General features: G+C 42.2%; 1 protein-coding gene across 25 annotated transcripts in view; it reads right to left on the reverse strand.

Moving 5' to 3' along the window:
* Cadps (calcium dependent secretion activator) overlaps positions 1-16,299 on the reverse strand; it is a 442,533-nt gene that overhangs the window by 62,549 nt on the left and 363,685 nt on the right. For all 25 annotated transcript variants that reach the window (XM_021182627.2, XM_029468964.1, XM_029468977.1 and 22 more), the window contains 3 exons: positions 14,702-14,849; positions 6,110-6,184; positions 5,140-5,223 (listed from right to left, as the gene is read on the reverse strand). In XM_021182627.2, the coding sequence (XP_021038286.1) occupies positions 5,140-5,223; positions 6,110-6,184; positions 14,702-14,849 (307 nt within the window). The remainder of the gene's footprint in view (positions 1-5,139; positions 5,224-6,109; positions 6,185-14,701; positions 14,850-16,299) is intronic.

The following is a 16,299-nucleotide window of genomic DNA, read 5'->3' on the forward strand; positions in this document are numbered from 1 at the left end:
AGTTATTTTTCCCACTTAGGAATAAAGTACCAGTGGGTTGGTTTTAAAAGCATCACCAGGTGATTTCATTGATGGGTTGTGTACATGTAGGCAATTATACTGGCCATAATAAAAGAGTCATATGGCATAGAGAGTAACTAAGTGGGCTTTATTTATAACATGAACTGAACCTATGGCCGAGTCTGGCTGTAAGGATGTCTCAAGAAAAATGCATAGAAATCATTTCATAGTGTCAGTAAGTTAGTCTTGACAGGCACGCCTGCTGCTGCAGCATCTGAGGCAGGACTTTCCACTCAGAATGTATTAGCTAACTGGTTAGCACAGGAATCCAGCAGCCAATAGCCTGATGCTGTTAGCCTTTGATGATAGTCTCTGTCCTATCAGCAGCTCACAACATAAAAACCTTTCCTCTCCTGGGTGCTTCCTAATGCCAAAGCAAAACCAGAATACTGTCCGAGGAAACATTAACAAGCTATTCTAAAATCTCACCCTACTCTATGCCTCCAATTGCTTCTGCAACCACAGTTCCTTCTGGACAGAGGTTAACTCTTTGCTCCATTTCTGATCATTACCAAAGTGACAGACATGTTTCAAGGTGCTCTGGAAAAAAAAAAGCAGAAAACAAAAAAATGCAGTCACTGCTGACGATGTGAACTGGCTCTAGCCTTGGTCACAACTTTTCGAGGAGTCAACCATTTCAACTTTGTTTCACTCTCAAGTGGAAAACAACTATAATCTTGGTGAGGAGGAGGAGTAGGAAGAAGACGAGGAAGAGGAGCTGACGATGACAATGACAATGATAATGACAACAGTTGATGTGAGCAATTAGAAACCCAGAAGACAGGACACACAGTAGGGATTAGGTTCCTGGAAGCCTTGACATGGGCTTTATTCCTCTTGTTCTGTAAGTAACAAATGGATGTGTTTGGAAGGAGAACTGTAGCTGGCTGAAATCCTGATGCCTGGGGGGAGCTGCTGTTCCTGTCCTGCGGGGGTGGAGTGGAGTTAGAGCCTCCCATGCCTGTCTTCACCCCACTGTGAAGGCTGTGGAGGACTGCTCAGGTGGAGTTGAGGTGGAGCCCAACCTCTCTGAGCCTTGCTTCCAACATTTTCTAAACAGCGTTGGTAGAACGGATTTGCTCTGAGAGTCCCAGAAACACACTTTCTGAGCATTTAGCTCTGTGCCAGGCACTCAGCGAGGACGTGAGGAACACAAGTTATGCCTTTGTACTTATTTTAGATGTTTGATTTATTTATCACAGCAAAGGCAATTAAAATGTAGGGAGTGGGACATTGCTCCAGGTCACCTAGCTCTATGCTAAGGGGCAGAGCTGAGCTTCCTTCCTATGTATTTAGGGTTGCCTTTCTTTCCGAATCTGAATTAAGCTTGGGACTCGTTTCCCTTAAAGTCTTCAGCACAACATACCACACCAAAGTTTCCCCTTTGACCTCTCCAAACCAATTTCCATCTCTAAAACCTCCCTACTCCACCTTATAGGGTCATGATGCAGAAATGTCTCTTGCTTCCTTGTTTTGTGGCCATTGGTGGCTGCTGCTGTCTCTGAAATAGTCCCTTCCCTTCCTCTTTGTTCACAGCTGGCCCCAGAAATCTCTGCTCATGGTTCCCTGGAAGGATCTTGAGGGGTTGTCCTTGTTTAAATACTATCTCCTCAACCCCCCACCCCTTTTCTCCAGCTTATGTCCCAGGCAATGTTTCCTTCCACTTGATCATTCATTCTTTCTCTTTCTGACTGTCTGGCTCCTTGGATAAATGTAACCTCCCAAAGGGCAGAGAGCATCCTTTGGAGCACTGCTGTGACCCTGGCACCATCACAACACCTGACACAAAGGTGCTTTGTAAGGAATTTGGGGTGACTGACTGGGAAAATGAATTCATTTCAGGAGCAGCACTCTTGCCAAACCCTGGACAAGGGTGAGTGATGTATTTCAATGTTATGGGAGAGGGACCTGGGCACCTGTTTGCCCTGACTTTTGGCCTCCTAAAAGAACAGCATGAGACTACCCACAAGGCAGAGTCCTTTCCAAATAGGCATCCGCCATAAAAGCACATCTTGCAGGCAAGGAAAATGGGTGGATGGTTGCTAACTATATCTTCCAACTGGGCTGATCTTTGAGAAGTTCGAGAGGCGCCTGCCTCCCTCAGTCCCAGGCTGCTACTGCTGCTGAGGCCCCTGAGGGAGGAGAGGAGGGTGCGCTTGGGCGCCTCTTGGGCTGGCATGAGGAAGCCACATCTCATCCGCCCTCCTCCCCCAGCTCCTCTCCAAGAGAGGAAGCAATGCAGATGGAGATGAGAAATAAATATTCCTGCCTGCTCTGCGCCACTGCAGACGTTTTCCAAAATGTCTGGCTTGGACCACAAAATCAAGCCCACCCAGCAAAGGAGGCGCTCAGCAGGAGAAAGAGGGGGGACAGGGTGGCATATTTGTCGATATGCGTCAGCTTTCTGGGGGGCCGAGCACATGGCTCATCTTTGGCAGCCCTGCTGAGGTGGGGATGTGGTAAGTGCCCAAAGAAAGGAATCAGAAAATAGGAGCAGAGTTAAAGGCAAGTATGCCAGACTCCGCACAGGCTGCGCACCTCTGTCCGAGCCCGAACACACTCAGCTGATTCCTGTACTTGTTCTCACATATCTTGTTTACTCCACCCCTCACCATGGCCCCCACCCTTCCACCTCTATCCTCTTCCACCTCTATTCCGTTTCTGGGAAGTTAACATCACTGGGCTGCCAGCATCCTTCAGAGGTCCTCTGCAATTTGGGCAGGAACTCAGAATCCATGTGTGGAGAGATTCTCACCACCTCTAAGTTCAGTTCTCATCTCTAATACTGGAATCCTGGCAGGCAATGAGATCATAGGCTGCAAATGAGAAGTGGGTGCTTGTGGCCATGAGGTGTGTGGCCAAGTGTGTGGGAGGAGTATCACAAGGAGGGAAGTTCCAGGCCCAGCAACAGAGCTGGAAGGTTCGGTACGGCGGCGGCACCATTGCTGGGCATGCCTCTAGGCTGTACAATGTCGTAGGCTCGGTGAGAAAGATGGGAAGTCATCATGGGACACTTTGGTCTGGGTTTCTCACTCTCCCAGGGAATTCCTGGAATCCTGAATTCTTCATCTGGCTGCTGCTGGGCCAGTTGCTAACAAATCTTTTGGAGAGTTCATCCCACAGGAGGGTCTTGCCAGGAACAAAAGCGGAATCCATAAACAAAAAAGGGGCCTTCTTGGGTCATGGGTTCAAGCACACTGCTGTGAAAACACTGGCTCAAAATGAAGTCTCGAAGCACTAGTCTCTGGGCACTAGGAGAAGTTTGCAGAGAAATTGCACTTTATCCCACCCACATCCTTGTCATCTCCACTGTTGCAATGAAGAGTGAGGCCTTGTCTGTCTCCAACTCATGTGCCCTGGATCCTTCTCTGTGAATCTTGCCCACTCACAAGCCCATCTGCCTTCCAGCATCAGGCATTTACCAGCAGAATCCCACTCTCTCCAGAGGCCACTCAGCGGTTGGAAACTGGCAGGGGAGTTGGCTTCTAGTCTCCACTCTACATATTGCTGTATCACCTCAGACAAATGACTCCCGTCTCTGGGTCTTGGATACTTTCTTTGTCAAAGGAGTGGGCTAGATAGGTTTCTTTGCAGATAATGACACATTACACATAGTTTTTCAGAGTGAAATTGGATTCAATGTTTCTTTGCATTGTCCCCTTCCCAATCAATTCACTTTGTCAATGAATAGCAGGTATGAAGGTCATCATACTTCTGGATTAAATTTATCTTTATATTTGGGAAGGTCAGAGTTAAACATCATAACAAGCTGGGTGTGCTGACGATGAATGCTATCTAGCAATGGCTTGAAATGTTATCAGTTAACATCTGCCTTAATTCCTAGGAAGAAGAAACTATGGGCCTAGGAAAAGCCAAAATAGGGTATATTTGTTCATAAATTTACTCCTTTTTAGGACATGTCTGGAAAGAACTTGTATGCATGTCTGATTGCATCTTATCACCATCATATTCATTACTTGTAAAAGATGTTATTTAATTGAGTCCAACTACAAAATCAGACCATGAGGCTTTCATCTCATTCTATGGCATTGTGGGAGATATTATCCATCTCTCATACCCTTACAGGAGGAAACTTGGGCTCAGAGACCTACTCAGGCTCACATAGTTGGCTAGTATTATAGCAGGATTTGAACTCAGTTCCGAGGGATTCCAAAGATAAGGATTTGTACCCATGCAGCTGATGTTCTGGACCTTGTCTGGCATTTGATGCTCACTGGGAGATTACTACAGACAAAGGCTCCTAGGCTGCCTGCTGCTCTTGTATTGTTGTTAAAACAGCCTAGAACCAATAACACTTCTACTGTACCTACTTGGCAGGAACTGGGAGGGAAGCAGGATGAATGGCTCCCTCCTCTGACCACCCATCCACAGAAATCTGCTGCCTCCTGTTTTTCTTTTTCTTTTACCTTTGGCCTTGGTCTTACACAAGTTTAGCACTGAATTGGAGCGTCAAAGAATTTGGAAAGGACATGTGAACAGCTCAGGAAGCTATAAATGCAAACAGCTCCTGAGCTCAGGCAGGCAGAATGAGAGAACTCCTTTTCCTAAGGATGCACACTAGCTGCAAGCACTTTCTGTCTATAAAGGCCACGTACTTCAACTCCCACCGCCTGAGGCTGTGTACCAAGCACACTCACTTAGGAAGGATGAAGACTCCTTTCTCTATGAGGTTTCCTGGACTTGAACTGTATACAACTAACTCAGTTAAGAAAACCATAACTACGTAGAGTAAAGGCCATAAAAAAGGTATTTGCAGTTACAACTGACCTGAAGGTCACCATATACAATTACTAAAAGTAGTTTCTGGTAAAAATGGTGGCCCACACTGCATTTCCTGTCATAGCCAAGGCAGTTGAAGGTAGGCTATTCACAAGTGCTGTGGACAGCGTACCGGCCTAATGGCAATGAATGCCCCGCCTCTTCTCCAGTGTTAACAGGTTACACTAGTGCTTGAATGTAATGAACACACATTGCCACTGCCACACATTACCTCTCACCCAAGCAGAACCACAACTGAACCAGACCAACAACCGGGAGAGCAGGATATGCTTTACTCACCGTGAATGACAGGAACGAAGAAAACAAAGTCCCCTCGTCATATCTGGATAACTTTGCCAGTACGCCTTCCAATATTGTTACAAACTAGTAAAACAGCACAAAGGAAAAAGTATTATTTCAAATTGTAGTTGTTTACAAGAAAGAACAGCATGTCCCAGCCACCTAGAGGCTAGGACTCAGCCCCCTGTTCGTTTCTGCATTCCATCTTTTAAACTCTCACTCGGAGGAAGGAAAAGACTGCCGTGGTACGGCAATATTTGACTTATCCGGCTTTCTCTTCATTATTATGTGATTGCAAATACGGAGTGTTACAGAAGTGCAAAGTGACAAAATATTATTGAGTTGCATATAGCATGCGATAATATTAAATGCACTTTTCGAAATCCCAAACTGCGCAAAGCAGTCTTTACATTACATATTAGCACTACATTTAATCCAATCTATTTTTATTTGTATTTTATCAGTAATTTGGGAGAAACAGAAGTTTAGCACTGGCAAATATAAATGTCTTCCCATTCAGCATTACTTAGTTAAAATTCTATAATTCATGAGGGTGACTGAAATAGCTTTATCTGACTTTTCTGTGTTATTATGACTCTCACTGCATGTGAAACTAGAGGGAAAGGGGTTTTCAGGATGGCAGAATTCCTTATTACCGCTTCATTTTATGTATTTTAAAATCTAACTTTGTCAGTGCTGAGAAACAAAACAAACATTTCCCGCATAACCTAGTGCTGCGTTTAGGGACACATTCTTATTAAGTTAACATATGCCGCTTCATCAATTGATCTTCACACAGCTCACGCACATCAGAAAATCCTTGCAAGCTGGGGCTGGGTGATGTGCAGTCCTGTTTCTTGGGAGCTGTGAGTGTCCAGAGCAACTTTTTAGCGTGTTACATTTTAATGGAAAAGCAGACACCACAAAGCAACATTGACAGTGCCCCCTTCCACCTGAAGCTGAAGGTTACCTTTGCCACCAAAAGTGTGATCATTTCTTTAACGGTTTCTTCAATTAGTTCATCTATTTTTGAATGGTATTGATGCTAAAGAAGACAGAAAGACACATTTTAGCATGTCAGGGAGTTGACAGTGGGCATTGTGTCCCTGGCTTTAGATCAGAATCTATAAATAAAGCCTGGCCTGCAGATCCAGTTTGTTTCCATAGTCCTAGAAGCAGCAATAAGATTCTGACTTCTCTTTGATAGAGAGACCTGAAGTACTTAAAAAAATCAGCAGGCTCATTGTTTCTCGTCTAAGGCTTTAGATAGCCTTTGATGTATACGGACACCCACACACACACACACCAGCACACGTGGCTGGCCTAATTGGTCTAGCAGTGTGTTGAACTGGATTATACAAAGCTTGATTCAATAGCAATCTAGTACACTGGGAGAGGAATGGTATTTCTGGGGATCTGATGGGGCATGCAGTTTAAACAGTGGGATCCCTCCAAAGGGAATTTGACTAAGACACCAATTTTATAAAAACCTGCTAAGTTTTATTTTATTTTATTTTATTTTATTTTTTGGTATATGCCTCAGAGCCCATCAGTTTTAGCTACAGTCTTGACCCAGAGGCCAGGTAGAGTCTCTTTCCGAACCATCGCTACAAGCCACACTTTTCCCCTTCCCTTTTGTTTTGTTCATCAATAAGCAGACCCAGGTTCGACCTTCTGCTTAGACTGAAGCTAAGTTTTTCCAATTTTTTCAAACTGGCACTGTCGATTAAATTTAAATAGTAATGTAAAAACACACCCCCACACAAACAAAAATCTGCTATAAATGCCAGGGGAGAAGGAAAAGCAATTTCAACACAAGTTATTATATGCCAGCTCCTTGACATTTATTAGAACATTTTAGTATCCATTTGAATTATTTTGTATTTCCGTAACACAAAAACAACAATACAAAAACATTGTTATTTGGAAAGAAAAATGCACTTACCCACTCTTTAGCAAACTTTCAGGAGGAGGATTAATTAGGAACAAGAAAGAAAAAGCAACAGTGCAAATAAAAATCAGGACAAAAGGACACACAGAAAGATGAAAATTAAATAAAGCATCACAAGGCTGTGCAGACATACAGAAATAAGACAGGAGGAATGTGCTGCAAACGTGCTTGCTGGCAAGCAGGGTGACTGGGCAGGAGCAAGCCGATGAGGCATTGTTTTAGACTTGGAAGAACTGGATAAAATCCTTGTGCAAGGGCCAGAAGCCATACTGCCTACATATTGAGCTCAGTTTCCTTATCTGTAAACAGGTAATAGAACTAAGACCTGAACCCGGGGGAGCCTGGGACCAATACAGACTACTGACCTCCAGAAGAGGAGAGGCAAGTCTTGATGAATGCCTTTAGCTGTGTGTCTCTAAATAACCAGGAGAGACAAGAGACATAGTTGAATGGTTCTCTCTCTCTCTCTCTCTCTCTCTCTCTCTCTCTCTCTCTCTCTCTCTCTNTGTGTGTGTGTGTGTGTGTTTAAAGCAGTGGATACATTAAGTGCCTCAACTTGACTATTCCATGTATTTCTCTATATCTTCACATATGAAGACATCCAGTGTATCGATAATGGGTCATAAAACTATAACAATAAAGAAGAAGGAAACTTAATGACAAGCTCTTTCTTGGTCTGTTGTTTGTTTTACTTATGTCCCTTAAGAACTAAGGGCCCAAGCCCCTTTCTGGCCCTGAGCACATCAGATTCATAGATTGACTTTAAAGATCTAGTGAGGATCTAGATGTGAAAACATTTTTTGCCAACTGTAAATGCAATGCAAACATTATCATGTGTTAAAGTGCCTCAAGAATTCACAAAGGGTAGAGAAGCAGAGGACACCATCACCAAGCCATCCTCCCCCTCCTTCTAGTTGACTGGAGAAAAAGCAAAGCAAATGGCCCATGGCATTTTGTCCTGACGAATCAGAAACCTTGTTGGCCACATTGCTAGGTCCAAGATGGTTTACTAGTAAATAGCATAAACCAAAGCTGAATTTAAAAAAAAAAAGAAATTCACAGAATTCTGTACTACAGTCACAAAGAAGAATGTTAAATCAAAAGAATACGGGAATATTGACAGGGTTCCAAATTCATTTTTAGCTATTGAAATAGGATCCAGAATCATATTCCTACTTTCTGTTGTCACGTGACAGAGTTGTTTCACTAGACTTTCTTTGGATTGCTGTAATTGAGTCACATTTATTAAAATAACTAGGATATTATGCTTATCCAGAAGAGCTGCTATATGAAAGTTAGCACAAGATGAAATACCACACAAGGGGTTTCTAACCAAGCAAAAAGTACCAATGAGATTAAACATGTTCTCTTAAAAACCTTGGTGGAGATGGTAAAAACCGACTGCCTTGTTCTTTGTATATGAAGACAGGGTCAGGCCCGGGTCTTGTGTTTAAGCGGTCAATGGGAATAATCTGTCTCTGAAGAGGAACATGTCCTTCCGTTTGGACATGAGGCAGAGACCCTGTGACTTATTGAGGCACAGTATGCCTTCATGCATTCATTACTATGTAGTCCCACTATCTCTCTCTATTGCTGTGCATAAATATTATGACCTCCATGGTATAAAAAATATCTTCGCCTGCTTATAAAATAAAGTATGGTGTATGTGTGTGTGTGTGTGTATACCCTCATAAATGTTTGTTTGTGGAGGCCAGAGGACTACTTGGGTGTCATTTCTCAGGAGCTGTCCACAAGGTCTCTCATCAGTCTTGATTTGCTAAGAAGGCAAGTGTAGCCTCCTATCACTGCCTCCCTAGTGCTGGGATTACACACACACACACACACACACACACACACACACACACACACTCTCTCTCTCTCTCTCTTTCTCACACACTCTCACACAGACACACTCACACACACACATACTTGCACACACTCACACACAGACAGACACACACACTCACTCACACACATGCACACAGACACACTCACATACACATACACACAGACACACACACTCATACACACACATAAACACACAGATACACTCACACACACACTCACAGACAGACACAGACATACAGACAGACACAGACACACACACACAGACACATACACACACTCACACATATACACACACATACACACACAACCATCCAGCTTTTTATGTGGATAATGGGGATTGAATTTAGGTTCTTAGGTTTGCACAGCAACCACTCTCTGGCCTGAACCATCCTCTACCCTAAAGTGAAGTGTTTTGTTATAGTTAGTCTGCCTCTCTTTTTCAGGGTTAACTTGAGCACAGTGTCTCTCCTGCTTAGCTTTCCCACCATTGCAGTGGAATGAGAATTATATTCTGGATATAGAATTGACGTAGACCTACCCAAACACTGACATATTACACGAATATACATGAACACACAGTGTAGAAGCTAGGTAGAACTGGCCTGGTGGCTCATGCCTATAATCCTAACATTTGGTGGGAGAAGGTTAAGGCAAGAGAATTTTTAGTCTGAGGATAGCCTGGGATATAGAGTAAAAATTTGACGAGAGAGAGAGAGAGAGAGAGAGAGAGAGAGAGAGAGAGAGAGAGAGAGAGAGAGAATTACAACATGGCCATATTACTATTTCCCACAGGACTCACATTAAAGTCCATTAGCATGTGGTCACATGGATGTACACATTTCTCTAAACACATCTCAGCTCTATATACTGCACAGCAATTACGTCTTGATACTAGCTGTGTAAATCATGTTGCTAAGTGCTAGATATCAAAGAATTCCCCATTGCTGTTTAGGTAATGACAAAATCCATCTTTGTTTTGCCAGAGTTTCCTGCCATAGGTGACTTATATGGCTAACTTGCTTTTCTGGAACCACAGTGAGCCTCCTCCGTTACTCTGTTCTCTATGGGCAACTTATTGTTCTGGGCAAACAGGAAGCTTCATAACATGTGGGCACATGTGCATAGGGACTTTCTAAGTTCCCATTTCCCCGATAGCTGTTGTCATGAAACCCATTGTAAATTGCCTCTTTATCCCATTCTACTTGCTACCTAGAAGATTTTGCATCTTTCGATTCTCTCTGTGGCCTCTTTGGCTTCACTTGGCCCATACCCTGAAGTCATGGCAGTAGTAACTAAGAGAAGCACAGGTTTTCAGTGGCATGAGAAGAATGGGGAGTTGGCTTTTGCATCGGATGGGCTTAAGTGACTGTGAATCCAGGCCTGCTACGGGAAAAGCATCCCACTTGACTTCCTGCGCTGCACATTTTGCCTTGTCATGGAACAGATTGTGTGTACGTTATCTTTCTGTTAAGACCATCTGACCTTGGAAACGAGATGAAAACACACTAGGCCAAGTGAGAAACTATTTAATACACAATTTCCTCTCTATTGGTATTTCACAAATTTTAATGAAAAAATAAATATTTAAGATGGAAAAGTATGGTGAACAAATGTCTCAACAGCTGCCTTTAGATGAGACTTTATCCCAGTGATGAAACTCAGGAAGTGATTGTAAAACTGGAGACTGTATCTGCTCACTAGTGCCTAGTCCAAAACAGGTTGAGGGAGACGGAATCCAGGTGGTAGCCAGAATTAGAAACTAGATCTGTAATACAGGCTTAATGGTTGGTATTCCAGAGCACACAGCACATGAGAATGGAAGTCAAATGGTTTCCAAGTATGCTTATCTCAGTTCTAGAATGTTGCCAGTCATCTTTGCTCAAGTCCTCATTTCACTTTAAAGATAAGTGTTACCATTTTGTATACTATGGACTACTTCAGGTCACAGTTGACATACCAGGCCATGGAGCTGCAATAAAATTACAGATGGTTTCATCCTGACCATTTTTGGCTACACTAGGAGGCTTCACTTTCCACACACTGGTTACTTAGGTGCTGCTGGCTCATTATATTTAGAAGAAAATCCTGATAGGCCTTATTGTATGGGAACAAATATCCTTAGGTAGAGAACAAAGGATTAGAATACAGTGTTAGATGGGTCTTTAATCTTGGGTATGTGTGTATTATTTCTGGGGAAAATATGTACAAACCAGTTATTATTTTCATCTATTTTTTTCTTTTTTTTCATTTTTTTATTAGGTATTTTCCTCATTTACATTTCCAATACTATCCAAAAAGTCCCCAATACACTCCACCCCCCCACTCCCCTACCCACCCACTCCCACTTTTTGGCCCTGGCGTTCCCCTGTTGAGTTAGAAAAAAAGTGCAGTCTTTTCTGCTTTTAAACTCTATGTCTACAATAAATACATTCCAGTGTTTAGCCGCTAAGTGTTACAACTTTTTAATCTTATATCTAGAAGTTGGGGGAATGGATCTCCACTGTCAAAAGCCGGAATAGTTTTAAATAGCTATGCATTGCATGCTGGATCCTATGTGTTACTCAATAAACATCGGGAACTGGCTTGTTCAAGAGCGCACAGTTTGAGAGATAAGATGAAGGGTCATAGGATCTAGTGATTTAATCCCTGGACAATTAGTGAAAACTAGACTCCAACATTAAGCCAAGATCATTTTAGTTTAGGCAAGAAATAATTCATGGTGATCATGAGAGTCAGGGTCATCGTGACAAGGGTGAGCTTATTATATTGTATCAATTGTCTTTATCAAAGATTTATGGTTTGGACTAAGAAACTCTATCAGTTCTCTGAAATTGCACGGGAATATTGTTTATAAATGCTTCCTGGGAAATGGATCCATAGCTTTGATGAGATTGTTAGCAGAGTTTAAACAAACTCACCGTCTCCCCATTCTCTCAATTGTCCTCAGAACTCCAGCACTGAGCTCAGAGTGACATGGCTTGTTTAGCTACCTGTTCAAGGAGTGTGGCACCTTAACAAGGCAGTAGCAAATAAACCTGGATCTTGGACCTCCTATGACTGCAGAGAGGTCAGACCTATGATATTCACTCTCTTCTCCTGAGGTGGTGGCAGGGGTGGGGGCGTCATTCTTGTGAATCTCAGACATGATGTAAACTCAAAAGCTCTGAGAGGAAATTCACAAATTGGACTCCAACCTTAAAAGAAAAAACCCTTTGCTTTCTTTTTGTTCTTGTTCTGAAGAATACTATAGCACACAGAAGATTTATATATTAAAAAAAATTGAAACAGAATGGAAGAGAGGCAAATACATGTACATATATGCCTAGAAAAACCATCTCTCTCTCTCTCTCTCTCTCTCTCTCTCTCTCTCTCTCTCTCTCTCTCTCTCTCTCTATTTGGTATATATATATACCAAATAACCAAGCTAAAAATTGGTCAAAGGTATATATCCTGGAATATTATTTAACCACAAATAGAAAGAACAGTGCATGCTACAACATGCATGGATCTTGAAAACATTATGCTAAGTGAAAGAAGGCAGACACCTACAACCCACCTATTGCTTGGTTTTTATTATGTAAAAGGCAATAAACAGAAACAGGCACTAGGTTGAAGATAACATAGAACTGGGAATATAGGTAGAACACTGGCTATTGATGTATGATTGGTTTCTTTTTAAGACCATGAACATGGCATACAATTGACTGTGATGGCTGCTATGGGAAGATAGCTATGGGAATGTATACTTTTGAAGGATAAATCCTATATGAATGTGATTTATACCTCCATGATTTAAGAAGCAGTAACAACAGTAGTAGTGGTAGTAGCAGCAGCAGCAACAACAACAACACAAGCAGTGGAGGCTTTAAGGGGAGAGAGGTTCCAGAGTGGCACCATTCCAGAAGCATAAACTGAAACGGTATCTTAAATGACTCAGAGAGATTTGATGATTTAGAGATCTCACAATAAGATTTGCAAGGTGGACTCTGTCAAAACCATGGATTTCAGAATCCTTCAGGTAAACGTGGGCAAGTGATAGTGTGTAGAGGCTCTAGGGTGGAGAAGAAAGGTGCCTCCCTATCCAGATCAACTCTATTTGTATATTTTTATGTGCTACACTTCTGGATAAAGTATGAAAAACTGATTCTGTAGCTGGAATAGGCCAGATAAAAGTACACCAGTGATACCATTTTACAGGTGGGAAAACTGAGGCTCAAAGAGGCTGCCAGGATTATCCAAGCCCAGTTTGCAGCACAACTCAAGACACTTATCCAGGTGACTGGCAACCTAGGATACCCTTCCCATTGTTTCAGCATCTCTCTCTGTGTCTCATTTTCAGACAACTGGGAGCCTCAGATCACTGCTACTAGGTTGTATCTTCTAGGATTGCCACCAATGTGGCTATTCTCATCAGAGATGGCTACAGAAGCCTAAATTCCTGTGTGTAAGTGGGGTGTTTTTTTTTTAAATTTTGGTAACATGTGCATTTATGTATCTATGAAGGTGCATGTGTGTATGTGTGTGGTACATATGTGCTCATTTTTGTATCTGTGTGCTGGTGCATGCATGTGTGGGGGATGCCAGAGGACATCTTAGATGTCATTCCTCAAGAATTGTCCTCCAGAAGTTTAGATTCTTTTAACACAGCCCAGACAAGCTGAAATACTATGATATGAATCTCCAGAGAATTCTGGATGGTTGGTGCACAATGAATCTGTAGAGCAGTTTTCTGGCTCTTTTGCACAGGTGCCTTGGGAATGAGAACCCAGGGCTATGTATTGACTCTGGTGTCTAGAACTTTAACTCCATGGGGAAGGCTCAAAGGAAATCAGCTAGAGCAGAAGCTAGCAGGGGTGGCTGAGGAAGCTCACTTGTGGGGGAAACAAGGTTGGAGGAGATCTTGCCAGAAGAGAACACCACCAACCCACATATAAAATGGAAGGTGCCGAAAGAGAAAATAAATAACGAACAAGGAGCAAATATAATTTAGTAAAAATTCTGAGCATGTAAGGCTGGTATCGAAAGATCTGATTTAGGAGCAATTTATGCCAATTGGCAACAGTATAGAGTTGCCAGAAATGTTACTGAATTAATTCTAAATTGGTATATGAATATCTAGCTGGCTTAAGGCCATCGGAGGAAAATGATCATGATCGTCTTTGATCAAGTCCAAGTTGCTGCTTCCTTCTCCTTCACGTTTTAAATCTGACTTTAGAATCAGAAACTCTGCAAAGGAATAAACTTCTGGTCAGGGAAGATTCACAATCAATTCATTCTAGGGAAAACTGAAAGCCTGAAAATTGCTTTGGACTTGCAGAACCTACTGGCATAGCTTGGGAGTGGCTTGAAGTTGGTTGGATTTCTCCTGCTATCCACATGTTCATGGGCTAAAATGTACTACTCATGGAAAGAGAATAGCATTCGGACACTCTCATATCTAGTACAGAGAATGGCCTAATAAATAAGGTCATCAAACATCCTTTAGCTTAAAGAAACCTTACAACCACTTGAACTCCAGCCAAGAACTACTTCCAAGTGACTGGCACGCTCATCAGCACGTGCCTCAGAAATTGACTTGACAGATACTGAACACTTATCCATGGCTTAATCTGCAAATATTAAGAATGTATTTCTAAAACTAGAAGACTTGGGAAGAAATTTGTGAAGTTCTCTTCTATACGATCAATGGAGAGAGAAGAGGGGAGAGGAGGGAGGGAGAGGGGGGAAGGATTTTATCATTATTATTATTATTTTTTTTTTTACCTCTTGGCCCATTTCCATGCTGCAAAGTTTTGTTGATTGAGCTTTGGCATCAACCATAACATTAAACATGGTGCATATTGACTGTGGGACTCGAAAATCTGTTGATCGACTGGTTTTTTGCAGCTTAACTTCAAATGCAATCCTGGTTCTATTAAAACAAAGGAGGGATAGAATAATTCAGCATTCAGATGGCAGGAGGTAGAGGGAATACTTCCTGAGAGGCTGGTGCAAAAGAAAGTTGAAGGTTGTAGTAAGTAACCCAAAATGACTCCATACACTTTCTTTTTCAAGTGACTTTCCCTTTCTTAGAAGGGCTTCTTCGTGTGGACAGACCTCTGTGCATCTAAGGAGGGCTTCTTCATACCCACTCTTCCTCAGCAGTTCACAGTACACCTGTAGCTCTATGTGCTATCTATAGATTACATGGTATGGAGAGCCCTAATTGTAGGAGAATAAATGAATTAAAAAAAAAACCCTGATTATAGCATTACAACATATGCAGCTTCTCTCACATTGGCAAGTGCCTACCTCGAGCACTTCACTTAAAAACCAAACACAAGCAGGCAGTTTCTCATCTTCAAAACTCCAGTGTGGAGAAAAAGCTTAAATGACCCTTACTGTTGTTTCCTTTTTCTTTTGGTTTTGAAAAGAGATTTAAAAATCTCTTCTTGAAGTCCAACAATTTTATTATATTGGTTGAAAAACTAGAAAAAAATAGATTGTGCTTGCTAAAGAATCGTTAGAAGAAAATGTATCAGTCCATGGAAATGGCTGCCTTTGGGGATGGATGGGAAGCCATGTCCATGGCCACTCACGGTGTAGCTTTTGGCTTTGTTTTGTTTTTGTTACCATTGTTACTATTTTTTAGTAAGTAGATATTCTTTTACATAATTAAATAGTAATAGTAATTTCTTTGGCATACAACTATATTACAGAAACTCCATGAAACCACTTTTTTTTTTTGTAACATAATGTTGACATAGGTCTTGGCATTGCTATTTCGAAAGGGGGCCCAGCTCTGTTTTAAAGGTTTCAGAGAAGTGGGTCACATCCTCGAATATCCTTTGGGAAAGCACTTGGTAAGCAAGTGGCATCATTAACGTCTGCCCGTTATCTAGCACATTGGTTGCTTCTCTGCATTGCCCACTGCCACCTTCCAGAGCTCATGCAGCCACCAGGATGGCACAGCTTTAAGAGGAATCAGGAGCTATTTTCTATTGGTGCATAGGAGGACCACACAGCTAGTTAGCTCAGGAAAGGATGCCAGCTCGCTAGCACACCCTGGGTGCATGTAGGGAAGCCAAGTATAATTTCTAAGGTTGGAAGCCCAGTTCCTAAGGGGGAAAAACACCCTCAAAACACCCCTATAGATTATATGATCATGTTAAAGTTAAATGTATCTTGGCTCCTAAAGACTCAGTGCACTGAAGTAGCTTTCTAATCATGATGATCATTTTAAGCTCTGCTGAAAATACATCATTTTCTAGCTCTGTGAAAAGGAGGCCTGATGGGTACTGAGTTGGACTGGGCCCTGTGCTGATCTTCTGAGGCTTATGTGCTAGTTCCGGCCCAATCTGAGAAGTGGAAATGCTAAAGCT

The sequence above is a fragment of the Mus caroli genome, chromosome 14, assembly GCF_900094665.2.
Source record: "Mus caroli chromosome 14, CAROLI_EIJ_v1.1, whole genome shotgun sequence".
NCBI lineage: Eukaryota > Metazoa > Chordata > Mammalia > Rodentia > Muridae > Mus > Mus caroli.